This window comes from Plutella xylostella, chromosome 29 (assembly GCF_932276165.1).
Source record: "Plutella xylostella chromosome 29, ilPluXylo3.1, whole genome shotgun sequence".
In the NCBI taxonomy this organism is placed as follows: domain Eukaryota; kingdom Metazoa; phylum Arthropoda; class Insecta; order Lepidoptera; family Plutellidae; genus Plutella; species Plutella xylostella.
This window is the reverse complement of record NC_064009.1, coordinates 1,103,999-1,131,426: the sequence shown is the minus strand read 5'-3', so window position 1 is coordinate 1,131,426 and position 27,428 is coordinate 1,103,999. Positions and strand designations below refer to the sequence as shown.

At 38.2% G+C, this 27,428-nt stretch overlaps 2 protein-coding genes across 4 annotated transcripts in view; both read left to right on the top strand.

The window, feature by feature from the left end:
* LOC105386255 overlaps positions 1-822 on the top strand; it is a 67,502-nt gene extending 66,680 nt beyond the window's left edge. The window contains exon 3 of the mRNA XM_011556774.3: positions 171-822. Within this exon, the coding sequence (XP_011555076.3) occupies positions 171-181 (11 nt within the window). The 3' untranslated portion in view covers positions 182-822. The remainder of the gene's footprint in view (positions 1-170) is intronic.
* Positions 823-1,670: 848 nt separating this feature from the next.
* The window catches only part of LOC105386276 (serine/arginine repetitive matrix protein 2), a 162,024-nt gene continuing 136,266 nt past the window's right edge, over positions 1,671-27,428 (top strand). For all 3 annotated transcript variants that reach the window (XM_048631529.1, XM_048631530.1, XM_048631528.1), the window contains exons 1-3: positions 1,671-1,909; positions 19,957-20,172; positions 20,509-21,409. In XM_048631529.1, the coding sequence (XP_048487486.1) occupies positions 20,063-20,172; positions 20,509-21,409 (1,011 nt within the window). In that variant the 5' untranslated portion in view covers positions 1,671-1,909; positions 19,957-20,062. The remainder of the gene's footprint in view (positions 1,910-19,956; positions 20,173-20,508; positions 21,410-27,428) is intronic.

Sequence of the window (27,428 nt, the reverse complement as noted above, 5' to 3'; positions counted from 1 at the left end):
CGTCCCACGCTACGTTTGCCACAGGAGCGGCTCACACGAGCAATCTACTACTCACCCCGAAGGATAATGGTTCATTTGCAGATAGCATATAAGAATATTTACATACTTACGAGTAGGTACTTTTAGCTACTTTTCTAGAACATTCCTAATAATTGTTTATTCTCTTCTAGGTGTAAACTGAATGCCGTAAATTCTCCTCCGGTCCACTGTGATGTCTTGTTTACCACTTTATTAATTAAATATATTAATTATACTTAATTAAGTTGCTACTCTATGGTGTATTTTTGTAACTGATATTTTCGAATTAACTATTGCAATAAGTGATCAACTGATCATGATCAATCATTATTTTAAATGAACAAATGGTTAATTGTACCTAATCAAATCATGTTTGGAGTTCTTAGTACCTACCTAACTAGGTGCTTTTACATAGTAAATAATATACATTTACTTTTGCAACTTGGTTATTAGGTAGGTACTTCGGTAAGTACTCTATCGCAATTTTTATTAAGTCTTTGATAGTACCAAACTGAACTACATTTTTTTAAATAAATGATGTGGTAATTAATTTATAATAATATGTGTAATTGGCTGTTACTGCACTTACTTTTGCTTACTAGGCTGAAATTCCTAAATAGATTCTATTAGGTACTACCTCCAGAAACATCGAAACTGTCGTAAATGTGAAAAATATGTTAAGTAATATTATCCAATAGTTGTGTTTATTGTATAGAGGCTTCCACTTATTTTAAAAAGAGCGTTATTTATACTTATTTCTAAGTAAAACAAAGTTATAATTTCAAATAAAATGTTTCAGTTTTATGTTGTTTTTTCTTTAGTACCTTATCTGCCTATCACCTTATTTTATTTTATCATCATGACGTGTGATCCTTGCTGGTTTATGGAGCACTAAATATGATCACAACAATCTCATCATCATCATCGGCTCTCCCCATAATCCTTATCCAAATACTTCTTAGTGTGTCTATGATAAATAGTTTAAATACTTACCAGTCTTGACGGCCTAGTGCCCAGGGTAGTTCCGCCAGATGGAAGGTACAGGTTGATATGATACGTCACTTGGGGATGCTCCTTTGCATCCCACTTCGCAGAGTCTAGCTAGATAGGCCTACCTAAGTACTTAGGAAATGATCGGAAATTCTATTTACTTACCTCATTGCTGTCTCCTCATCCTGTCAAGCCAAAACTTGCCATGGGATGGCTCTGATATGATACGATTTGCAGTGCATATCACCCACCTAGTTATCTACTAATAAATAAATAAAATGTAGTACCTAAACAGCCTTTGAACTTTTTTAGTATTTCACACTCTAACGCCATCTAGATTTTTATTAACGAACTTTTAAAATTTAGACTAGAGAATATAAGGATGGGACGAAACACTTGAGAAAACTTTAAGTTAGTTACCATGTCAAACACTAGATGGCATTAAATATTAATTTATGAGCAATGATGTATTTACGGAATATAAGAGAAGATAAAATTATTAAGTTCAGCCCTTTTTATTTTACATACCTTTGTATTTGTTTTACTTCACACAAAAAAATCTAAATTGGATAAATTAATATTATAAAAAATAATGTTTTATGTTGGCTGCATAGCGGCATTTCCTTAGCCTTTACTATTACTCCGAGAATTAAAAACAAAACGTAACTGTCAAATTCCCGTATGATATTCGAGAAAAGTTGATTTTATTTGCAAACGTGTTTTTATTTCGTGTAATTAGATATTTCATTGTAGAATTGCTAGATTTTGAATATTGTGTAATATAAATAGTGTTCTTTAAATCATATTGTTAAAAATAGCGTTTATCTGTGTATTCACGTGCAATTTTGGCGTCAACTTACTTCGTTCCTGTTTACTCGCTGCAACTGTGATTTTCAAAAAGGTAACGGCTTATTTCTACATGATTCATTTTACTAAATGCATGTAACTACTGACTATTATTTTGTTGCTAAACCATTGTGCTATTTCATAGGGGTTGGCCATGCCGTACATTTATTTACGGTCACTCTCAAACTAACTTCTCTAAATCGTCTGAGTCAAACGAATGTTTGTGAATTATTGCAAAAACATGAAATAAATAGTTGCCTTAAAGTTAATCAGAGCATGGCTCATGCCTATTCTGATCTAAATATGTTATTATTGTACAATATCTCCATGTGTCATACATAAGAAGTATGTTTAATCATAATATTTATTATAAACTATTTATAATGTAAATGATACTCTTATGACTACAAGGATGATTGATTTGAGTCATTGTTAATAAACTTTATACTCCTCACACTGTTTTCTGTAGTTATATTCTAATAAAGTAGGGTAGAACAGGTAGATTGAAAAACTTGTGGTCACATAATAATAACCTACCTCTTCTTAAAATTTACACATTACACATTACATTTAATCAATCTACTGAACTTTTATACTTATATGAATATTCTACAATATTGTAATATTCTACTTCAATATCACCAGCCCATAATAAATATTAACTGGTAGAGAATGCTACTGGCTCTAAATTTGCCTTTGTACCAATTTACTTAGTGCAATAAATAAATTAAATATTAACAATCATCCATAGCTACTTCCCAAGGTACACACCTCAGTCCTTTGTCTTCTGTATACATACAAATAATTGTTGGTCCAGAGGACTGGAATAGTGGATGTGTCCCACATAAAGTTATACTGTTTGTGTCCTCTCCTTAAAAACGTTTGCACCCTTATGGTGATCAGTTATTTGGTGGATATGGCCAGCAGTAAGTGACTGATAGAGTTGAACCTTTTCAGAACTGAAATAAAAAAAAATAATGCAACAAATACATACTTACATCAGCATCTCTAACCATGAGCTTGCTTGTGTTGGGGTCCACCAACCTGCACTAGGCCAGCCTGTTGAACTAGGCCTAATACCCTTCCTTTATTGAAAGGAGACCTGTGCCCCAGCACATCATCATGGACATGATGGTTTGTGATAAAATACATACTTACATACCCAAAAAGTTTATTAAGGATTGAGCAGAAAAAACTACTTATTTATTATGCCTTAACCAGTTACATATTATAATGTTCTTTTTAGCATGTGGGTGACAAATGCTAGATCTTGACGCGTGTTACCTTGGTTGATGATTAAACGGTTCAGTCAGATTTTTCAGTTGCCAACTGCCTTAACCAAGTCGAATAAACTCCATCCAATGACCATTCTATAAATACAAGGAATGGGGTCCAGTTATCTATTTTTAGAAGTAGCAGGATACAATGTGACCTCCAATCTCTGTTCTTATTCTGAGCATACATATGAAGATCCATTGGCAAATAAGGAAGTGATACATTTAGAGCAGTTTAGTGTGTGACCTCTGTGCTAGACTATTTTTATCCTTTTTATTATTATGTCTTCAAAATATTCCACTGTTGTTTAGCAATTTGAAAGCCAGGAGCCATGCCAAATTAAAGGTTTCTTCTTACAAACCTACCACAGTTACACTAACATATGCCTGAGAAGCTTGCATAACCCTGAGTATAGATTTCTCAGTGAATGAGTTAAAAGAAACCGTAATGCCTGAATTTTTTGGCAAAATCTGCAAGCTTGTCTGTATGTTATAATTTATTTGTGAAATAGTTCAAGCCAGCTTTCTGACAAAAACAAACTTTATTATACAGGTTGACTGATCAGATTGGGTGCTCCGTGCTACGATGCCACAAGACAGATAGACATGCAGTTCAAACTATAGCTTCCTTTTTTTTGGTAACAAAACTTTTTCTTGCGACTGGTCTAAGTACCTACTTATTGTGGGTGTGGACATTCAGCCTTATCTCTATAGCAGTAGTGACTCGGAGCAATGTTTATAAACGCTATTCTGCGTTATCACTATTATTGTATTTGCCAATGGAAAACCACCAAACATAAAGAGGTATCTAGTCTTTTTTATCATCTAAGCGTTATTCACCAGACGATGTAAAATTACCCTTGAAAGTAATGCAAGTTGTTTATCTTATCTTTAATTTTAGTGCACCAAAGCTTGTTTATGGTACTTAATTATTAATTATGTATGCGATACATAATATTATGATTACTGATTAAATAAGTCTACGGTTATTACCGCATCATGATAAAGCTTTTATATAGCTCTTTCGTTCGATTGCACGATTATATACTCGTTGGCAGATTTTTCTATGATCACTCTCATTATAAGGTGTCATTAATTATCCACGAGTATTATAAACGGCAATTTTAACACGATAGGTAGTACACCAAAAGTACTTAATACATCTTTGTAAAATAAAGCATGATTCCCATAATATTTGATGGATAGATCCTTTTGCCTGGCAAATACAGTTGGTTTTCTCATAAAAACTAAAAAAATACAAATAAAATGTATGAAATTTTGACAGATGTCTTAGGGCTCATGCTATATTTAACAAAGTACCTACGCGCCGAGGCTACACAACACAACGCAGATCTGAAGACCTAGCACGGGGCGCCAGACGCGCGCGTCAAGACGTGACAATAGTTTTCTGTCGCAATCGCTCTCGAAGCCACGCGATGTGAGTGACAAAACTTTTGTCACGTCTTGGCGTGCGCGTCTTTCACCCCATGCTAAAGTCTCCTTTTAATCTCACATACTAAATTGACAGATTCTATACGGTTCATCAACAGTCGATTGTCCCGCCAATAGCACGATCCGACACTTAATCGCGGGACAATCGACCTTTGATGAACAGTTCACAACCTGTCAATTTAGTATATGAGCTTAAAAAACAGACTTTAGGACTTCTGATTCAGGGAAAATACATATGTTTACTCAGCTTATTACCTCGGTACGTGTAAAACATGAAAGTCTGCTGCTACCGTTAATGCTGATATGCTCACTTGGTCATAATCACCGTTGTTGGCTAGCTAATCATTGTTTCTTACGCCATAATACGTTACACTTTATAAATGCATTTTAATGGGACTACATGGTGAGGTGTATGTAGCACTGCGTAGGTACATGTTGTGTATGGCTAATGGCTGGAGAATAACGGTACTGAAGTTAAAAACCCCCAATTATTCTAAACCTCAATAAAATTTTCTAAATTAATTGCTTTACCCCCTTATTACCTTACGCACAAAGCCGACCCTAAATAAGGAAAAGGCTAGGAAAGTAGGAATATACATGAGGAAGGAGTCCACCACCAACACAATTCGATACAGTTTGACTATGTTCAACAATCCTACAGGATCGCTTATCTGTCAAAAATCAGTCAGATCCATACAAATTAATTAGGTATGCCACCCTAGTCGGCGTTGTTTGCTAGAATCTATACTTAAACATACATTTCAGAAGTATATGGGCAACAGACAGACCAACTTATTACACCTCGTATTTCGGTCACGGTGAAGAAAATAGTGAATGATTGCCCCAGTTACTGAAACAGTGTGCAGTGCAATGCTCGATATGATCGTCAAACCGTGACCACCTTACTGATTGATTTTTTCAGTGTATTGTTGTATGCTGCTCGAGCAAACGTGTTTTTGCTGGTAAATTTGATTAGCTTTTATTTTCTGTACTGTTGTGGTAGCATGAGTAATTTAGTAATTTGAATTCGATTCGATAGTATGAAAAAACGTCTTGCCTTCCCCTAGAGACGGAGGATGGTTGCGTGGGGTCTAAATAACTCATTACTTGTGCCGAATAGAATCGAATTATGTACTCAATTTATGTATAAGAATTTTACTACAAGAATTTTATTCATTCAATTTTGAAATCGGTACATCGCCACCACAGGTCCTAGCTTTCATTTCTGTAATACTCAACGACCATAGCTACCGTACCACCACGGACAAAATAGCAATTAACAATCCATAAGCACTCACTGGCCTGTTAAACATCTGTCAGATCCATACAAGTTACGACAGATTTGACATGCGAGCGACGCTTATTATGCGTTGTTAATTGATAATGTTCGGTGGTGGTAACCCCACAGGTCCTAGCTTTCATTTGTGCAATACTCAACGACCACAGGTCCTTACGGATCCTCATTACGATGTCAATGACAACACTGGGGGGTCACTGCAGTTTTGTTTTCCCTTAGATTCAGAGCGCTGCACTAACCACGACTATATCTCTTTGTATTAACTTGCCGATTGCGTGACAATTCTCGGTCGTTTGTTCGTCGATTTAGAGTGACCCCCGGTTGGTCCCGTGGGTAATCAAATGAGTAATGATTGTTGCTTTCACAGCAGCAGCCATGACGGGCCTACGAGCGAGGTGGAAATGAGAGAAATTGTTGTAGCACTCTCTGGGGGATTCAGTGATTGCTGTCACGAAATTGTGGATAGGATTCGTGTATGTGTCCTGTTTCACCCACGGGCAATGAAAAGTTCCACTTACATGCCGTCACCAAATAGCCCCATTTTTAAAAAACATTCCATTGAATTTTTTTACAAAATATTTAGGATCTATTCTATTCAGAGAGGGGGCGAAGTTCCTGTACGTGGCTCTCTCGAGTGGAACGTTTATACATATCCCCTTAAATTCAGCTCAGCCAGCCTAGCTCCCGAGTAAACTGGAGCAGTAAGCCTGGGTGTTGCAATAGCAATATTTAGGATCATTTTTAGTTGGTAATATTCTGATGCGCTGTTTTTAAATGTACATGCTCCTATATTGCAGACGACGCGACGACGCTAACTTTTTACGTCCAGGAGTTGGTGTTATGTCTCAGGAACTTTTTCATAACTCGCGTGTGTATCTTTGTATTTATTGTTATTTGATAGACACTGGTCTTTGGATCTCTCATTTTCAGTTCAATTGGTCGTCAGCAGAATGTTACATTAAATACATATTATTTACATGGGTAGTTATTCCCACATGGTCATTATCGCCAGTGTGGTAAAGTAGGTTAGAGAAAGTTCGCAATAACTCGTGTTGTATCAGTATTTGTGATAACATATCGCACCTACATGTAGAATTTTCTTCACATTTGTTCACAGTTTTTGTGAAGAGATATTTTCGACGGGGGGGCTTTATTTTGCGTCAGATAGTAGGAGACATCTACACACAGTACACAGTGTCATCATAATAATATGAACATTCGTGGAAACTGACGTAATTTGTATGGATCTGACTGATTATTGACAGATAAGTGATGCTGCGTGAAGATAGTTGATTGCTAATGTGTCGGAGGCGGTAAATACCCCGAGCACTAGTTCCGTTCATTAGCCGAGGATACTGTCTCTCCACTCTACTCGGTATAACCCGCGCGAGCTAACTTGGCACCTGACAAGAACCAGAGGTCATGTCAGGTACCCCCGAGCTAGTGAACATGACACCTGGATCTTGTCAGTCAGGTTCCAAGTTAACTATAGGTGTAATCAGGCTATATGACAGCAAATCGTCCGATGTGACATTTCGCATGCAATAGGACCATGATTGTCATTCTGTTCATAATCGTTGGATAAATACAAATGTTATGAGCTCAATTTGCCGATAAAACCAGTCGAGACTCAATACTTAAATACTTTCCACCCATTTGACACCAACTGAGGTTGTTAACCTATTATGATTATCGATGCCAAATGAGTCGAGTACAAATTTATTATTATATCTGTCTATACAATACTAAACATGTATTTGTTGGGTGGTATTGTCAGTGATTCATCTCTTATGCCCACACCGTGTCGGAAACTAGTATTTTATGATAATTAATAGCTGCAAGATCATTTTTAATGCGAACTTAGCTGTATAAGTGGGCGGCACACTTTCTCTATATACGGACATTTCGTCTGCACAATACGGTTTCGGTGGAATCAGGTTTGTGTCAGATATTCGTGAAAAATAAGACCTACCTGATACAAAAGTCGAAAATGGTCTGAAGGAGTTGTCCATCGTTATATTATATTCGCTAATTTCAGAGTAAAAGTAAATGAGACAATACCGTCTGTACCTCCCTACCTCCTAGGTATCGAGTATCGTCTAGCCCAAGATTAGAGTAAGATAGGTACCTTGATTTCATGATGATGACATTCTTTCGCAATTTTCATATTATTTCATGATCTGCGAGAGTTGTAGCAATTATATCTTTTGTTGCGCTTTATTTTCTACTAGCTGTCCCCGCGCGCTTCGCTTCGCCTTAAAAAGTTTTCCCGTGGGAATTCCGGGATAAAAAGTAGCCTATGTTCTTTCCCAGGGTCTAGACCGTATGTATACCAAATTTCATTCAAATCCGTTCAGTAGTTTTGGCGTGAAAGAGTAACAGACAGACAGACAGACAGACAGACAGACAGACAGACACAGTTACTTTCGCATTTATAATATTAGTAAGGATTTAGTTCAATATTACGACCGAATGGCGTAGTGGTTAGTGACCCTGACTACTGAGCCGATGGTCCCGGGTTCGATTCCCGGCTGGGGCAGATATTTGTTTAAACACAGATATTTGTTCTCGGGTCTTGGATGTGCCCGAAAAATGGCAATAGGCCCGCCCCCTATTACATTGGGACTAACATAACACTCTGGCGAAAAGTGGGTGCAGCAATGCACCTCTGCCTACCCCGCAAGGGAGTACATTAGTACAAGGCGTGAGTGCGTGCGTGTGTGTGTGTGTTCAATATTATGATTTTTTTGCGCAAATTCACTGTAGTGTAGGTGTGTGTCCCGTTATCAGCCGCTATCGGCCATCGTGTGTCAACTTATTGTGATTGTGTGTATAAATAGAGTATTTCTTGATTGACAAGTGAACCAGAATGTTATCGCTTATCTAACATAGCCTGGTTTTTCAGATACCCGAGCATTTATCAATATGTAGGTTGCTAAACTGGATTACATATCTCGATCACTCTTTTTCTTGGTCACGTTTACTTATCACGATGATGTGAACATGTTAGTAAACTGAATACTATTCTTTATAAGGAGATGTGTTGATATGATGTTTGTTGTTTTTACTCTCCTCCTTTGTTTTACCATAAATATAAGCTGTTTTTATATCCATAGTTACAATACAATGCAAGATTGAGTCAATCAATGCACAATGTATGTATTCCAGTCACGATAGCCACAATCTCAGAAGTCTTCCATCCCCGTCTCTTCAAATCCCATCTATGCCTCGACAAACTAATCTAAAGCACACTCCTCACATTATACCTACCTAGTAATGGCAGCAATAAAGTCATCGATACCCCTCACAATAAGCGGTGAAGACCTCGCATGGAACCGGCTTCGCTGTCGATGACGTGCGCGGCCGCTGCCCGGCGCTCCGCCTCCAGTCGCCGTCGCGCCGCCACAACAGGTGCTTGCGAGATACTCCTCGCGTTTCTACCACCCTGGTACCGCCGCGCGTACGCGTTTCGATTTCAGTGCGTTTTTTTTGTGGTTAAAGGTTGGTGTTTTATTGTTGTATTTAATTGTTTTAGATGAGCGAAGTGATTTTGGTTTTATTATGTTCTTATTTGTGATGGTGAGAATATGATGTGGAATCATGTAATAATTTAGATATATGACTTACTGTATAACCAAGTCACTATCGCTAAGTATCCTGTATTGAAACGTAGTGAAAAGCGTGTGTCTCTGATCTGATATTCCACTCGGGATTATGGTCAAATTATGACATTCCTAGGTTATATTCGTACTTTACTTCATGCTCTGAGTTAAATAATAATATCTTAACTATAACTAATGTTTTGTAAGTTACCCGCATTTGGCTTTTATCTACATAGTTCCATATCTATTTGGTCTTTCATGAATAACCTATCGAAATAGCCTATCGTGATGATCTGATGACATTCTGAGTTTGGCACAACACCGTTGTTCAAAACGGTGGTTTTCGTTTACGGATAATGGATTTAGATAATTTAATCTTATTCGCCCACAGTGGCAAAACTTTGAAATGTTAGCAAATTTATATAATAATCGTTTTGAATCTTTCAATGTCTACTTAATCTAAATCAGTCCGTTAGCCTTTTTAGAAATGAAGATAGTTTTATCTACAGAAAAGTAATTGCTGTCTTACTAGACACTAGCTAGCTATCCTAGCCTGCAAAAACTAGCCTCGTATATCTTGGAAATAACTTATTTATCTTATTTTATTTACGGTGATGATGTACTTGTGTTTGTTCAGTAATTTATTCGTGGAGACAACGACCAGACAACTCTTTGATAACGTGATTAATATGAAGAATGGCAATGAATGTCGTACGAATAACATAACCGTGGTCAAAAACAATAAGAACTCACCTAAACAACCGTTTAATACATAATATATCATCAACCCATGTAATTTTGTATTTCTGACACGTTCGTTGTTCAGACGTTCCACTTTGGTCCATTTTATTAACCCTCGACGGAGAAAGAAGGGTTGTATAAGTTTAACGTGTTTGAGTATCTGTGTGCATGCATCTGTCTGTGGTAGCTTAGCTACAAAACGGTGGAACTGATTTTCGTTTTATTTTTTAGGGTGATAGGTAATGTTACCCCGAGTGTTCTTAGCCATATTTTATCAAAATCCGCTTTGCTGCTTCAAGAGTTATGCGACTTTAGTGTATAATACTGATTTGGTTAAGCTTGTTTTAGAGCAGTTTTATCAGGGACTAGAATCTGTGACCTACCTTAGACTGACTTACCTAGACTAGGTTCTACCTTCGTCAGGTGTGTCCGAAATGTTCAAATCAGTGCATTCGTTTTGTATCTATAGTTGCCACATAGGGACGTATATGCCCCCATCGGGATTAGTGTTTTTATAAGTTTACCGTAACTGAAAATTAGATAATCTAGCTCCTGAACATGTGCAAAGACGCTTGTATAACTTGATTTTAGGTTTACGTAAAAATACTTCACAACTTTCACTAGAATTTGATGTTTTCAAATAACTGCTTCCTGAAATATAGGTGTAAGTATTAGGTAAATGCACTTTAGAATCATATTTATGTAACGTGTCAGTCGTACAAACTGTACAAAGGTTAATAGTCTGTCTCTAAAATATGTACATAATATTATGTATATTTAAGTTGGTCTCGTATTTATTTTATTGCGAATCTCGTGGATATCTCACAAAAGTTTGTAAATGGCTCCACTCCACAGCTTATTATGCATAATATTGTCTTGATGGTTCAGAGTTGTGTAGGAAATACCAATAACGGTGTGATGATCTAATAAACACTTCAACTTATTCAAAACAAGCAATAACCATCTTTTAAAAAACAAGTGATCTTAGATTATATCTTTAAAAATAACATCTATCATTAGATTTTTTTATTTATAAAATTACGTAACCGAATACTCTCATCTAGTCTCATCACTCAATACGCTCATTAGGCGTGTATTAAAGTAATTATCTTAAAATAACATTCACATTCACACATTTCAATAACTATACAGGGTGTTGCAAAAAGGGCATACTAAGCCGAAATCTACATGTGCAGCATGGAAGAAAAAAGGGAGGGGTTAGTCCAAGAAAACTAGATCTAAACCCTGGATCAAGGAACATAAGTAGAAGAGCAGCCCTGGATTCATAGACACGAATTTCTAGAATGCGGATAAGGCATCCGCATACTGTGCATATTTTCTCAAAATACCTTTTACCTAATTGCCCGAAGTTCCGATGCCAAATAAAGAATAGTGGCTCAATGTCCCGAGCCAAAAAAGCACATCCGAGCGAGCTAGCAATAATTTCTCGAATAATTCAAGCAGGATTCTTCAAGGCAAGTCCACGTAAGCCAGTCTGGGTGCTTTTATTTCTTAAGGCTTAAGGTGAAGCCATGATGGATACGCTATACTCGTCTCATAAATTACGGATAAACAAAATAATTTTGTTTATATTGAGGAAGAATCTTATTGCGGCGATAGATATACGATACAATACAATAGTCTTTATTTGCACCAAAATAGAACAACATACAAAAAAAAACTTAAAAATAAAAACAGTACAAAAAGGCGGCCTTATTGCTTATAGCAATCTCTACCAGACAACCCTTGGATGGAAGAGAGTTATAAAAAAAATAGAAATAGAATTAGAGGTAGCTGAGGTGCAAGTGTATAATACACTACTTAAACACTACATACACAAAATAAATAAATATAGCAAGAATAGATATATATAATATATATCTATTATATATATAGATATATTATAGAGGCGATTGTGGTTAGATGATGATTGTTTTAAAAAAAATTGACGCCTTATGGAGAAATGATTGCGATTGTTTGAATACAATATTATCGAATCGTAAATTCATATGATTTTTCAATTTTGCAGTTAAAAGTAGATTACTATGAAATTAAGTGACGAACAGAACATATACAAAAATCTATAACAGCCCCTTTTCCCTTAGGATTAAAAAACTCAAGTCGCAATGGCATTGTAATCTACTTGACGCATCACCCTTTAAGCAGAATCCACTTTTTTCCTTCCAAAGTGTTGCCAGTGCTGCAAAAAATACAAATAAAAGAAGGTGTCTCCTTAAGGTGCAAATTGGTAGGCGACGACATGAGATTGCAGTAGTCGTGTCGTAGAGTCTTTGTTTCCCATGGGATTAATTCACGGCCGAGTAGTTAGTGACCCTAACTCTCATGCCGAAGGTCCTGGGTTCGATCCCCGGCTGGGGCAGATATTTGTTTAAATGCAGATATTTGTACTTGGTGTTAAACTTAATATTTTTATCTATGTAGACATTATCAGCTGTCCGATACCTATATTACAGGCAGCGCCTAGCTTGGGGTCGGATGGCGGTGAGTGCGATATATCCGCCCATAATATTATTATTTAATTTTAACTAAGCAGCTAGCGACAATTTGTCCTGCAAGCATAATATATAAGACAGTAGTGTCGTTGCGACACGTCCGATGCCGTAGCCTCGTGTCGCTCGCTGCCAATTTGCACCTTAATTTCATACAATACGCGCGGGGTCAATGCGCTCGTTAAAAATCAGGAAAGAAAAATGCGAATTTATCTCGAAGGCTCCGTTTTATTTGCTTTTGACTGTTTTTTGAGGCTGGGTGATGCATGCGACTGTTTTACCCTGTACGGACAGACAATGAAGGTGTTATGAGCATTTAGTATTTGTCTGTCTACGGGCTGGTTCTAAATAGGTCATAATTACCTAAAGTATGGCACACTCTCACAAGTTTGTAATAAAAAAGTTCCTCTTTAACAAAAAAAATACAAAATACCAATTGACACCAATGTGAACACAATATTTATGTTTTTAGTTGGCTATATTCTGATGCGCTGTAAAATGTACTTCAATATTACAGACGGCGTCATTAAGCTAGTCTTTTCCGTTTAGGAGTAGGTGTTTTTGCTATTGTCGCTGGAACTTTTTCATTGCTCGTAAGTGTTTTTATTTTTAATACTAAACTATAAGATGTGTTTGGTCCAGTAACCAGTAACCGTATTGGAGAAATTAACTTGCTGTGGAAAGGTCAAACGGATAACCTTAGAAATCTATAAGTGCCATTGGACGTGTGATAACTTGTCATGCAAATTAGCACCGTTATAGCGATGGCCATTGAGTCCATTCTTGTTCCAACGGTAACGTGATATTCTGTAAGAACTATTAGTCACCGGTACATGTTATTTAGGTAATCGGTGAGTAACCCCGATGGAAAAATTGGGGTGCTTTAAGCTATAAACCTATGCACGTGTGAGCTAAATGGCTACTTTGGCTACCTTATCCAATAGCTATTTTCGCTGGGTTACTATTTCGTAATCTGACCTTACCCTTCGTGTAAAATGTTTAATTTTCTTTCTGTTTGTATTTGGTGTGTGTTTGCAGTGCACTGAATAAACGTTTTCTTTCTTTCTTCTTTATTTCTTTTTAAAGATAAGCGTGCACCTATCGCGGTATCGTACGTATTAAACCAAACTGATTTTCTTATATGTATGAAGAAAAGGCGTCGGCAATGCCGATGAAGTGGACGCACTTGTGCGAATTTCTGTACAAAGAATACTAAATGCGATGCCGAAATGTGGACGCTTACCTTAAATTATTATTATTATTAAATTCTTTATTGCACAAAGTAAATTGGTACAAAGGCGAACTTAATGCTAGCAGCATTTTCTACCAGTTAACCTTTCTTAAGTCGGTGCAGCCTTTCAAAACATACGCGTCCGTTGATTATCGGATTCACCGTCAGGATTCTTTGAATTCTTACAGGCTATTTTTAAAAGGTTATCAATGTAAAGCCCGCATTGGTATCTCAAATTGAAAATCAATTTAATGCATTGAAATGGCCAATAAATATAAAAAAATACAAGGAAAGTCCACAGTCCTGAGACATCGACACTGTGCATATTTGACTGGCGAGCCAATATTTACAATGTAAATTATACCTTAAACTTCGTCGGCTACTCTCGTATACGCCCTTTCTCGCATTCGACAAAATGGTATCGTTCTCAGCATCCTGATTCTATTCAATCTTGTCTTTGAGAATCAAGTTCAATAATTTTATTATACTAATTTGGCTTATGAAATAATCGCAAACAAATTATAGTATAGATAGGACGTATACAATACTATACTGATCAAACTGGTTGGAAATCGTAATTTTCGATGGAAAATAGGAAGTGTTTAGTAGCAGCACGCTCTATAAATGGTTGTTTTCCCCAATTGGACAACTTCGTCTCGAAGTCTCTTCCCGCACTCACAATGTAAATCTGCAGTAAACTCATAATACTTATGGGTTCAGAAAAGCTGATAAAAGTTGGTGTTTTCTTTCCGTTTCGATGACATCATTTGCTTCGGTCTCAGTCGTTACATTAGCATAATGTTTATTTGTTTCGTGTTTCACTGGCGATTCTATCAATATTTATATTATTTATTGATGCATCGTGTTTCGATTGTTTGCCGATAACCTCATTACGGAATTATGTAGGTACTGGTTACGAGTAATCTCTGTTAACAAAACAACATTATTAATTTACTTTCTGTAAGCAAGTTCTTCCAGCGAAAACCACAGTTTTTTACTGGGCCGCAATCATCCTTATCCTTACTAATATTATAAATGCGAAAGTAACTGTGTCTGTCTGTCTGTTACTCTTTCACGCCAAACCTACTGAACAGATTTGAATGAAATTTGGTTTACATATATACGGTCTAGGCTACTTTTTATCCCGGAATTCCCACGGGAAAACTTTTTAACGCGGGAACAGCTAGATTGTTTTATATTTTCACTCATCTTCTTTGCATATCTCTTCCTTCATTAGTTTCACCAGCAGTGGCCAATAGCTAATGGTTTGTATGTAGTAAAGTAAAATTCATTCCCACTAGCCTGAAATCAAAGTAGGTAAATGCATGCTTACAGCCTGTGCAAATAGGAGTTTTCTAAAACACAACAATATAACGACCATATGCGATTCTGTGCGACCAACTAAGGTTAACTACTTCATGACTTCCTAACTATAACCACCCTTAAAGACTAAAGGCGATACGGAACTACTAAACTTTATGGCTAAACAACGGAACAAAGCTATTTAATCTAGTTACAATGTGTTATAGTGCCATAAAGTGTAACCTGCTGTAAAAGCTTTAAAAGCCATTTTTGCATGGTCGAATGTAGATTGAGTTGCAATGGTGCGTTGCCTTTTAAGGCATGCTTACATTGAACAATCAGTTAGCTGGATATTATTATGTTATTATATCGTCAAATAAAACAACAGAAATCCAGTACATATGACTAACGCTGACCATTATCCTCACTAATACTATAAATCCTAACTAATATTATAAATGCGAAAGTAATGTGAAAGGAATGTGTCTGTCTGTCTGTTACTCTTTCACGCCAAAACTACTGAACGGATTTTAATGAAATTTGGTATACATTATGTTCTAGACCCCGAGAAAGAACATAGACTACTTTTTATCCCAGAATTCCCATCACGGGAAAACTTTTTAAGGCGAAGTGAAGCTCGCGGGAACAACTATCCTAATCCTAACTAATATTATAAATGTGAAAGTAACTGTGTCTGTCTGTCTGTCTGTTACTCTTTCACGCCAAAACTACCGAACGGATTAGAATGAAATTTGGTATACATACGGTCTAGACCCTGGGAAAGAACATAGGCTACTTTTTATCCCGGAATTCCCACGGGAAAACTTTTTAAGCCGAAGCGAAGCGCGCGGGAACAGCTAGTATCGAATAAAACCAAAATCACATTAAGTGGCTATGGATTTTGCACACTGTTACTGTTACGCACGTAACGGGCAAAACACATACCTAAAAACATGTTAATAAATAATTGCATGCAATATTTTGACGACTACTGCAACACCCAGGCTTGCTGCTCCAGTTTAATCGGGAGCTAGGCCGGCTGAGCTGAATTTAAGGGGATATGTACAAAGGTTCCTCTCGAGAGAGCCACGTACAGGTGCTTCGCCCCCCTCTGAATAGAATAGGATAGGATGTCTGTGGGATGTCTTGACGACAACTAAGTATCGTTGTAGAATAGGGAAAATAGTTTTCATTCACCACGTTTGATTAGATTATTCTTGCACTGACAAAGTTCTACCTTGGTACCTCTGCATTACTATATCGATGATTTAACAGCCTACTGGGCTAGAAAGATGTACAGGGCCACAAACTTATCTGTTCCGGTGAGAGCTCACGTAAATGTCTAATATTTCTTCATTCTATAAGATTTTATGTTTGCCAGTTGTGGTAATTCGCTCTTGTGGTTTTAATAAACCCATCTAATCTATATCACTATAAAGTTAATTAGTAAGTAATGAGATATGGATCAATTTAGTTCGCTCTCACCGGAACAGATAAGTTTGTCGCACTGTAGGTACCTATTTATAAGCAGTGCGTCACTGACACATGAGCTCAGATATCCGATTGCCACTATTTTTATTTCCCCGCGACCGGTATGGTATGTAACCAGTATTCTATTACTGCACGCGTTTTCATTTTTTATTGTGTCTCTGGCCTGCACTAGTCCGAACCGCTTTTTTAGCATCTGTTTATGGAAAATCTAGTTTGCAGAAAAAGCTAAAAGTGTAATATGCATTGGTAAATCTATTTCGTGCCACGAATGCTATAAAACTATAAAGTCTGTAATAATTAATGTGAAATCCTATAAGAATATTGCTTGCGAGATAGTATGGGAGGTTATTAAGTGCAGGATATTACTTATTATTATTTAAACAAATAGAAAAAATGGCAGTAACTGTAACCTTCAGCGCAAACAAATTATTTCCAATATTATAACGAGCTCACTTTTATTTTCTGCACTAATTGCATCGTCCGATTCGTCCGATTGGCTAAGATTTTTTCCGCTGCAATGTAATGCGGATCTGCGGTTGAGTCGATCGAACGTCGATCGTGAGTGATCAACACCGATTCGTGTGAACTGGAGTGTGAGAGAGAAGCCGACATGTTTTGTCGCTCAACAATGTATTATTGTAGTTTTTCACGGAAGCCAGTAGAAGTACGAATATTCGTAGATACGAACGAAATGGGCGAACTGTCCTCGGTTTTCCGGTAACTCTTAATAGGGCATGGCTTGGCTACTTCAAATTGTTCAATGGCCGCCCATAACTCAATGGGTTTAAATTTCAAAACGATGTGGGATCCAGGTGGTTAAACCAGCGTATGCTCGTTGTCTACCCAAAACAGTCATCCGTTCTTCATCAACAATCATCTGTTATGATTACTACCGACCCATAGCCACTTAAGCTTCTTTAACTACTACATAACTAGGACCACATACCTATAAAGGCAATATAATTGAGCTAGTTCCCTACATTCGTGGGGGTAGTTCCAACTGCATGGTGGTATGTGTGTACTGCGGTATTTCTGCCAAGTTTTTGCCATTAACGGCTCTTTGTGGATTCTTATCGGTGCTCGGGATTTTTGGCTTGCTAGCAGGTTTTGTTCTTTATTATGCGGTGTATTTTTTGTATAGAAACACGGATGTATATGGACGTGATATAGATTTGATGTGTATGTCTGCCATCGTTACTTCAGAATAAATGTTACAAATCCCATGTATGTTTTATAAAAAAACATTTCAGCAGTTCAAAAATAATATGCACAATTCGAAATTTTTACAAAATTGTCGTTGATTGTTAATATTCGTTTCAGTTTAAGAAAATTCTCGCCTAATCTATTGTGCCAACAGGGAGAAGAGATTTAGGCCACAAGTGCTTAAAACTTCGTCAGTAACTTTCCTAGCTCTAACACTGAAGTCTATTCCCCGAGTAAAGCCTTCTACAGGTGCTGCTCGCCTGTTACCTGTTTCTACTCAAGTTAAGATCCCCCAGACACAAGTTGCAAAGCTGTCTAGAATCTAGGATTAGTTATTCAAGGCAGCTGTCCTTACTTACCTTCCCAGCGTAAACATTATTCTCATTTCCTTATTAGAATGCAGGTTTAAAATAGAATTAATTAAAAACGTCTTGGTTCTAGTCTGAAATAAATGACTATTTATTTTATTTTATTTTATTATAGTCTACTTTTGCGTGTAGTTGCATTTTCTAAGCTCGAAGCTCTAGGGTCCATATTTCCTTAAACGATATAAATAATTGCAGGCAACATTTTATTCATAGTACGCTTATCGCATTATGTTTTTACAGATGACACAAAACTCAAACAATGCCTCAAAGTACACTTGTGAGGAAGAGTTTTAAATTAGATTAGGGGCAGCGTCAATGTCAGTTACTATATATATGTACAATGTACATAATATATGTACATAATATGTAGTACAAATAATCCCTTCCTAAGACTTGGCAAGGTCGTTGCCAATGTGCTTCGCTCAGGTGAACTGTAAAATGCAAAAGGCAGTGGTTCTATAGTGTCTAGAGTCTAGACTGCCAGTCTACGGATTGTGCTAGACAGCAGACGATCGTATCGCCACATTGAAAGTCATCTATAGGTGTGAATAAATTACTGCTTTAGAGCTGTCACTTCGAATAGGTCAAGAATGGAAATGGAACTTATTGAAACAAATTAGAAACCGTATAGAGCGGTTACAAACAAAAATAGTATCGTAATGGAGCAATTAACTACCATTACAAGTTCTTAAAACCCGCAAAGTTTTCGTCTGACTCAGCCCCAAGAATATCTATGGAGCCTTGAGAGAATGGCCGTCCAATTATGTTATTAGTCCGAGGTAACGGACCCGATTCGGTAGGCGATGGAACGGTAAACCAACCGGATCGGAACCGATCATCGGAACACGCCTCCGCCGCACGACAATCGCAGGCGCGGATTCGCATCTGGGTTGTATAATTGGCGTGCACGGGCTGATGATTAGCACTCGGATATGTTTATGATTGTGACTCAGAGGGTTCTAAATCTGAGCTGTCTAAATTCTTATAAGTTCTGTCACTTAGCCCCTGTTCCACAATGTCTGGTTAGTGGCTACCTGTGAGATAAAATACATGCTGTCACTTTCTGTTATTATTTTTTTGACAGTGACAGCATGTATTTTATCTCACAGGTAGCCACTAACCAGACATTGTGGAACAAGGCCTTAGGGTAGCAGTGGAATACAAACTGCATTGCTGGTAAATGGTTGAAGGAAGCAATGTCCAGATACCGTTCTGCCATATAACATAAGCGAGACAAGCCCTAAGCAGCGCCGCAATCTGACATTACATTTATAGATCTTGCAGTTGTTTGACAGATTGGTAGCAGTAAATACTGCTGTAGCACTCCCTGAACTTTTATAGTTTTTGCAATCGTTGGACAGATTGGTAGCAGTAAATACTGCTGTGGCACTGGCAAGACCTGCCAGCAGAGTTTATAATGTAGGCTGATAAAGATTGCATAACGAACGCATTGCAGTCATATTCTCACGTCATGTTCTTAGGAGTGTGCCATCAACAATAGAACAAAGGCCCGTCAGCGTTGTCACTCGCCACATCCAAACAATCATTGTTTCCACTCCGCTGCTGTCATCACGAAAACAATTGACGACGAAACGCTTCCGACTTTCACGCGTCTCTCTCCTCTGTTCCAGGTAGTTTAGTGCTGGTCACTGCCAAGTGGATAACCCAGGGATGCTGGGGCAGGTGTTGTTAAGCCTGTGCGTGTCGGGGGGGTGCTGGTGCTCGTGACGTCACGGCATGGACTCCCCAGAGGCCCGCGCGGCCCGGATCGCCAAGTATAAGGAGGAGAGGAGGAAACAGCTGACGGCGCGAACTGCCACGCTCTTCTCGGCCAATGTCACGGAGAGGTTGGTTTTGTTGTGTTGTGTTTTGTTTTACGTGTGGGGTGTAAGGTGCGGGAGCTAAGACACTGGGAATGGAACAGTTGTTGGGAATATGCTCACTAAAAGTTTAAACTGCACTAAAACTTCAAACCTTCCTTTTAACCCCGATGAGATAATAATACGTATAACTATTGTAATTTTGATGATATACGAGTATTTCATTGTTTGCATTTTTCTGGAAGTTATCTTTTCACTTTATTGTGCTCATGTTTTGCTATGCAATAAGTTTCATTGTTATTGATTTCAATCACATACTTTTTAAGACAACATCAATTCATTCATTCCTTTTTCAAATTCCAGACGACCAAGAAAAGCGGGCGACCGCACTCTCTCAGAGGACAACGCTGGCCACATCAAGTCGTCTTCGGAGCTCAACCTCAACATCGGCTCCTCGGCAGTGCCCATCAGAACCACCCGAACCTCGCGCCTGCGAGCCGCCGCCTCCGTACAAGAATCCACCCTCTCGCCCAAGAAAAACAATCGAAGCTCCTCTGTCACCTCACTCATAGATGACCCCAAAAACAAAACACTCCGAACATCCCGAATCATAGACAGAGACAAAAGATCGGGCCGCAGGCAAAGCAGGGAAGAGAAGGAGAACCTAAAGAGCGCATCCACCACGTGCGTTGTTCAAAAAGACATTGGTGCTATTAAAACGAAAACTAAACATTCCATTAATAAGAGTAATTTAGAAAAAGACAAAAGTAAGAATGTAGTCATTAGTCCTAGAGCGAAAGCTGCGTCTCCCGACGATAAAACGAAGGCAGTGAAGAAAGGAATTGTTAGCGATGATAAGAAACCCAAACCTAGACACCCTGTAAGAGTCAACAGCGAGGAATTGTTCAACGATTTGATTTCCGACAAACCATCTACCTCCGAGAACAATGAGATCGAGGATATATTCAACGATTTAGTTAAAGAACAAACCATTAACCCAGTAGAAGATGTAACTGTTGATTTAGTGAACGGTAGTGTGAATGCCGGGCTCAAAAGTGAAGTTCCTAAGATAGAAGAGTTTAAAGTGGAAGTGGCAGCTAGTGGTGAAGTGCCAGTGCAAGAAGGCGGTCTGTTAGGCGTGGTGTGTGTCCGTAAAGTGGAGCGATTCAGTGAGTTGCTCAGTAACCTGTGCTCCCCGTGTGAAGCGGAGTTGCTGTTTGAGGATATTCTGGCAGAGAATGGGCTGAACGGACACGGAGATGGGGTAAGGCATTGAATCATTGTTCTGATACTCTGCTTGAATTTCAGGCCTGTTAGCAAAGTCTGAGTAAGTCAGGTAAGACTACCTGTAAACCTGTGAGAAGAGTTATGAATAAATGATTGAGAGTTGACAAAATTTAAAAAAGTGTTAGGTATCTTGACGATACTTTGTCTGATGTATAAGCTACCTGAATTTAGTCAGATATTGTGAAACAGGCACAAACACATATTACTTGTAGATTTACTGTAACTTTTAATAGTATTACTGTAATTTTAATTAAAAAAATATATTATTATAAACAAACAAAAAACCCGACTGCACGCTAAAAATATGAAAACAAGTCCCAATGTTAATGGAAAGTATCGTAGGCGGGGACCAGCAGAGGGTTCACCATTTATTTAGCTGAATGTTACTTAGAAAACGGCCTTGTGTGGCGGTCAAGTTGGTCCCCATATTTTTGTAATGTGCAAATCAAGCCTACCTTGATATCCCACACGGCATGGTTGGAAAAATATTATTTTTCCGATCATCACGTTATGTCCTCTAGAGGGCGCTATATACATTTTAATGTAACGTCACATAGCCTATAACCATCGCGCTATCAATACGCTTTTAACGATACCTCATACATCAAAATCTACCAAGCCTTTTGCTACTTGATATTGATCTTATCCAGGATTAGTTCTAGCAACAGCCAGCTTGTCATTGTTTACAAAATTGGTCATTAGTTTGTCTTTAATTTTGGTATTTCTAACTTGGACTAGGTAAAGAAACGTATGAACTTATAATAAAATAGTCTATGTTCGTATTATCCACAAACAAATAATGTATCATTAGTACTAGATTGGTCCGTTAGTACATTACAACAACATAGTATATATGTACAATTGTACATCAATAAACATACGTCTCGAGGCTCAACTAACTGTGTTAGCATAGAAACCATACAGAGGCAATTGCATTATGACATTATGACAGATCCATTTGTAGCATTCACATGTTTTTGTGCTAGAGTTAGCATTATGCATATTATAGGAGTTACATTAACGAATTATGTTTTAAAGAGCATCATTAAATAGATATTTAAATGATGATGATGCTATTACAATATTGATGGTAATAAAGGTAATATAAAACTGTATTATGATCTGATTTCTGACCAACTATTTTCGTATTACCTACAATATTTTTGTTTGGCTTTTTCGTGTAGCTAAAACTATCCATTAAAAACATTATGTATATGCCTAATATTACCTACTAACGAGACTAGGCAGATTTGGAAGTAAGCTATTATTTTACTTCGTTTGGTCAAAAAAAATACTTATAATGTCATGTCATGGCCGTGATCGGGCAGAGTCTTATTATAAAAGAAAAAAAAGATTTAATTTTATTATTTGACCATTTTACATAGTGTTGCCCAAATTCAGTCTTGGTCTTGCAGTCTTGGTCTTGTTCTTGCGTTTTTGCAAGACCAAGACCAAGAACAAGACCGCGTATTTTTAGCAAGACCAAGACCAAGACTGACCGTGCAAGACTTGAGCAAGAACAAGACATAGCCTGCAAGACTCTTGCGTCTTGCAGAGCGCTATTTCACTGAGTAGTTAGGTGTAACAGTTCGGTGTATAGGTAAGTACGCTTAGGAATTCTATGAGATGCAAAAAACTGTATCAAAGAAAATGAAAAACTGGACCTATGCGCATTACGACTAATACCATAAACATAGCGAATAAAAAAATATCTATTAAAATCAAAAAGTAAACTTTAATAAATAGTAATAGACTAATAGGTAATTGCAAGACTTGCAAGACTCTTGCTGCAAGACCAAGACCAAGACCAAGACTGGGAGCGCAAGACCAAGACCAAGACCAAGACCAGGTGTATTGGCGCAAGACCAAGACCAAGACCAAGACCAGGTGTATTGGCGCAAGACCAAGACCAAGACTGGCTAAGTCTCGTCTTGTTCTTGCATTTGGGCAACACTAATTTTACATGAAATTTTCTCATTTTCCTCGCAGCATGAATAAATTGGTATCAATTACTTGATAATTGCCCCAGCGGGCCGATAACTGGCCTTAATGAAAACTATTAAACGCTTTTCCGTTAACGGGGAAACGAATGTTAATTGACACCAACGCTTATTGTCTTTCAAGCTTCTGTAAAAAAATGATTCAACGGTATTGTCTGATATTGTTTTTCATTAGGTCTTAAATTTCTAAACATAATTTGGCATGGAAATATGGATCCCACATAGATCGAGATAGTTCTAATCGATTGATCTAAGGATTTGTAGAAATATTGAATACTAGCTGTTCCGGCGAGCTTCGCCTTAAAAAGTTTTCCCGTGGGAATTCTGGGATATAAAGTAGCTTATGTTCTTTCTCTGGGTCTAGAACATATGTATACCAAATTTCATTTAAATCCGTTCAGTAGTATTGGCGGGTGATTCTCAAATGACGCGATTTAGGTATGTCCAAGCCATAAAATACATGAAATTGATAGTTTTATACCAGGATGTATTTTTTTTTTAATAATGTATCTTGTGACCGTTTTTATACATTAGTAATGTAATGCATAAATTTATAAAGAAAGCGACAATGATTTTTTAAAACTCAATATCATAAGTTCTTTGGCGCGTCCTTCACTTGATTTTATTTTTAGGTCAAGAAAAAATCACTTTTTAAAGTAAAATAAGCTTATGATTTATATGTTATCATTATAACAGATACTTATGGTAACTGTAAATTAGGTTTCTATTCACTCTTAGGTTTAGTTTTCAAAAATATAAGGCATTCAATTTTGTCCGAGAAAAAAAACTAACTTCTTTGGTGTAACGATACCGTCTTCCTACTCTGCGTTTAAACGATCACCGGACATAATCACCATGCGTCCCTCACCCTTCAGTCCCCCACTATCTTCGACCAGGAGTAGAGGAGCGTAAGTTTACGGAGTATGACGAAAATTTTTTTTTTTTGCGCCATGACGGGTTTTGGTCAGGTAAGTGCCTAATTTCTTCGATTGTTACTTTCATGCTATTATTTGTTTTTGTTGCATACATATTTTTGTCCACGTATGTCTATTCAAACAGTATGCACGTGTCACTAAGAGGTTCCAATTGTACATCAGCTTTCTGTAAAAATAATTTTTAAGTGATGATTTCTAATTTCGTTGGCAATAATTTCTTTGGATTTCTTTGGCATTCTGCGCCAACGAAATTAGTTTTGATACAAAGAAATTAGTATTGAGTATGAAACACCATTAATAACGCTAACTTTATGCATTCAATGTCTATTATGGTTAATTCTCTCATCATCATCATCAGCCAATAATCATCCAATGGACATAGGCCTCTCCCAAGGAGCGCCACAACACTCGGTTCTCGGCCTTCCTCATCCAACTACTACCGGCTACCCGCCTAAGGTCGTCAGTCCAGCGGGCAGGAGGGCGTCCTACGCTGCGGTTTCATATTTTGACAGCTATGTTGGTAACCTTAGTCCTCTGACGGATAACCTAATTTCTGATACGAACCATCAGGTTTCTATGGAGAGCCATAGCACGCTGAGCGACTTTAAATCGGTGGACCAGTCCTACCGTCAGTTTCCACGTCTCAGCACCATACGTCATCACTAGCTTCTAGCTAGCTAGTCTTCAGGCTCTGAGGAATGGACGAGGAGAATATGTGACGAAGTTTCCCGAATGCAGCCCAACCCAGTTGGATGCGCCTTGCAGCCTCCTTGTCCAAGTTGCTTCTGCCTAGCCGAATAGTCTGCCCAAGGTAGACATATTCATGCACAACTTCGATTGTTGCCTCACCAACGACGACCGGCTCCGGTTTCATGTGAGCATTGTACATGACTTTCGTCTTGTCCAAGTTCATACCGAGGCCTACACGTCGGGAAGCAGCATTTAGGCCACTTAGCATCCAGCTAAGTTCCTGCAGAGATTCTGCCATAATAACGATATCGTCCGCGAAGCGGAGGTGTGACATGTACTCGCCATTTATACATATGCCATGTCATCTCCAGTCCAACGTCTTAAAGACATCCAGTGAATTGGTGAACAGTTTCGGAGATATCACATCCCCCTGTCTCACTCCATGTTTCAGTTGGATAGGTCTTGTCTTGTAGTCCTGTACTTGGACAGTCATAGTAGCGGCATTGTACAGACACCTCAACACCTCGATATAGCGCCAGTCAATTTGGCATCTCTGCAAGGATTCCAAAACTGCTTAGGTCTCGATGTAGTCGAAGGCTTTTTCATAGTCCACAAAGGCTAGATACAGAGGCTGATTATACTCTTCGGTCTTCTGTATAATCTACCTTACTGTGTGGATGTGGTCTATTGTACTAAATCCTTTTTGAAACCCAGCCTGCTCCGGGTGCTGAAACTCGTCTAACTTTTGGGCAAGACCATTCGTGATAACCCTTGAGAACAGCTTGTATACATGGCTTAAAAGCGAGATCGGTCTATAGTTCTTCAGAAGGGTTTGGTCACCCTTCTGAAGAACTGTAGTTCTCTCTAGAAGCTGGTGTTGACAGCTCCAATTTGGTGCAGTGTAGGACGTAGGGTCGACTTCACCAGACATCTCCTCTCCAGCTTTAGTTGATATTCAAAGTGCCTCGGAGAAGTCGGTGATCACTCCCAGTTTTAAACCTATTGATCACTGGGACATCCGCATATGTGCCGCTTGTCAGTCATAATGAAGTCTTTTTCGTTTTTCGTCCTACCATCGGGTCTTGCCCATGTCCACTTCCTCTGAGGCCGATTCTCAAAGAAAGAATTAATCAGAAAGAAAGCCCCTCCCTTTCCACGAAGTCTACAAGCATTTGCCCTCTCTGGTTTCTGATACCAAAGCCATGATGTCCTACCCTCGATTCGTCGCATTCTTGTACTCCCACTTTGGCGTTGAAGTCCCCCATCACAACGGTGTATTGGGTCCTAGCAGTACACGTGATGCCCTAGAGATATACTCGTATATTACTTCGACTTCTGTGTCAGAGTGTCCCGAGGTTGGTGCATATACCTGTACGACCTTCAAGGAATATATACTTCTCGGTTAGTTTAAGTACTAGGTATGCTACCCGACAAGGGTCTTGACGAGGAATCCTACGCCACCTTGGGACAGTTGGTCGCCCTCCTGATGGTAGAACATGTGGCCGGACTCCAGGGTTATCGTGTCCTCGTCCTCTTTACACTTTTTCATACCGGTGACGCTGCTGCCCATCGCCGGCCTATGGGATTTGGTGTAGCTGTTTTTGGATGGTTATACCACCATCATCCGGTCGCCAGAGCCTCATCTGTTATTTAGCAGAGTGCACCACGGGCAGGTGAGGTTGGCAATTGGTTCATTCGGATGTTGATAACCCCTGCACCCTTACGTGATCAGGTAATTATGTTAAAAACAAATAAAGATATGCGTGATTTTTAGTTTTGTTGTGTATTATTTGCAATCTACGTATAAAACTAATTTCTTTAAAGTAATTTCTAATTTCTTTGTTCTTAAAACTAACTTCTTTGGGACCTTTTATAATTTCTTTGGTGTGTTTTCTAATTTCATTGGTGCCAATCTAATTTCATTGGCCCAAAATTGTTTAAAATCGCTGTAACTTTGAATCGGCTCGATAGATTTCAGGGCCAATAAGAGATAACTAAAGAGGTCTAAAGCCTCTTCAATATGTGGGGTATAATATTCAAACAACATGAAAAAAAAAATGCGCCAAAGAAATTATGCTTTTGGAGCCGCTTTTGGAGAATCACCCTGGCGTGAAAGAGTAACAGAGGGTCACGGTTACTTTCGCATTTATAATATTTGTTAGGATTTTTCACTTACTTTTATTTAAGTAATATTATGTGACCCTAATCGCCTGACCCAATTTAAGCTAATGCACTTCTTAAAAGCCATTTTCCAGCTCAGTGTTAAGCGCTCCTCCAAAAGTAGTACTTAAGAGGCAAGGAATTAAGTTCCTTTTATAATGAAAGCCAGAAGTGGGACAAGGATGTTGGTATGAAGTTAAAAGTTAGTTCT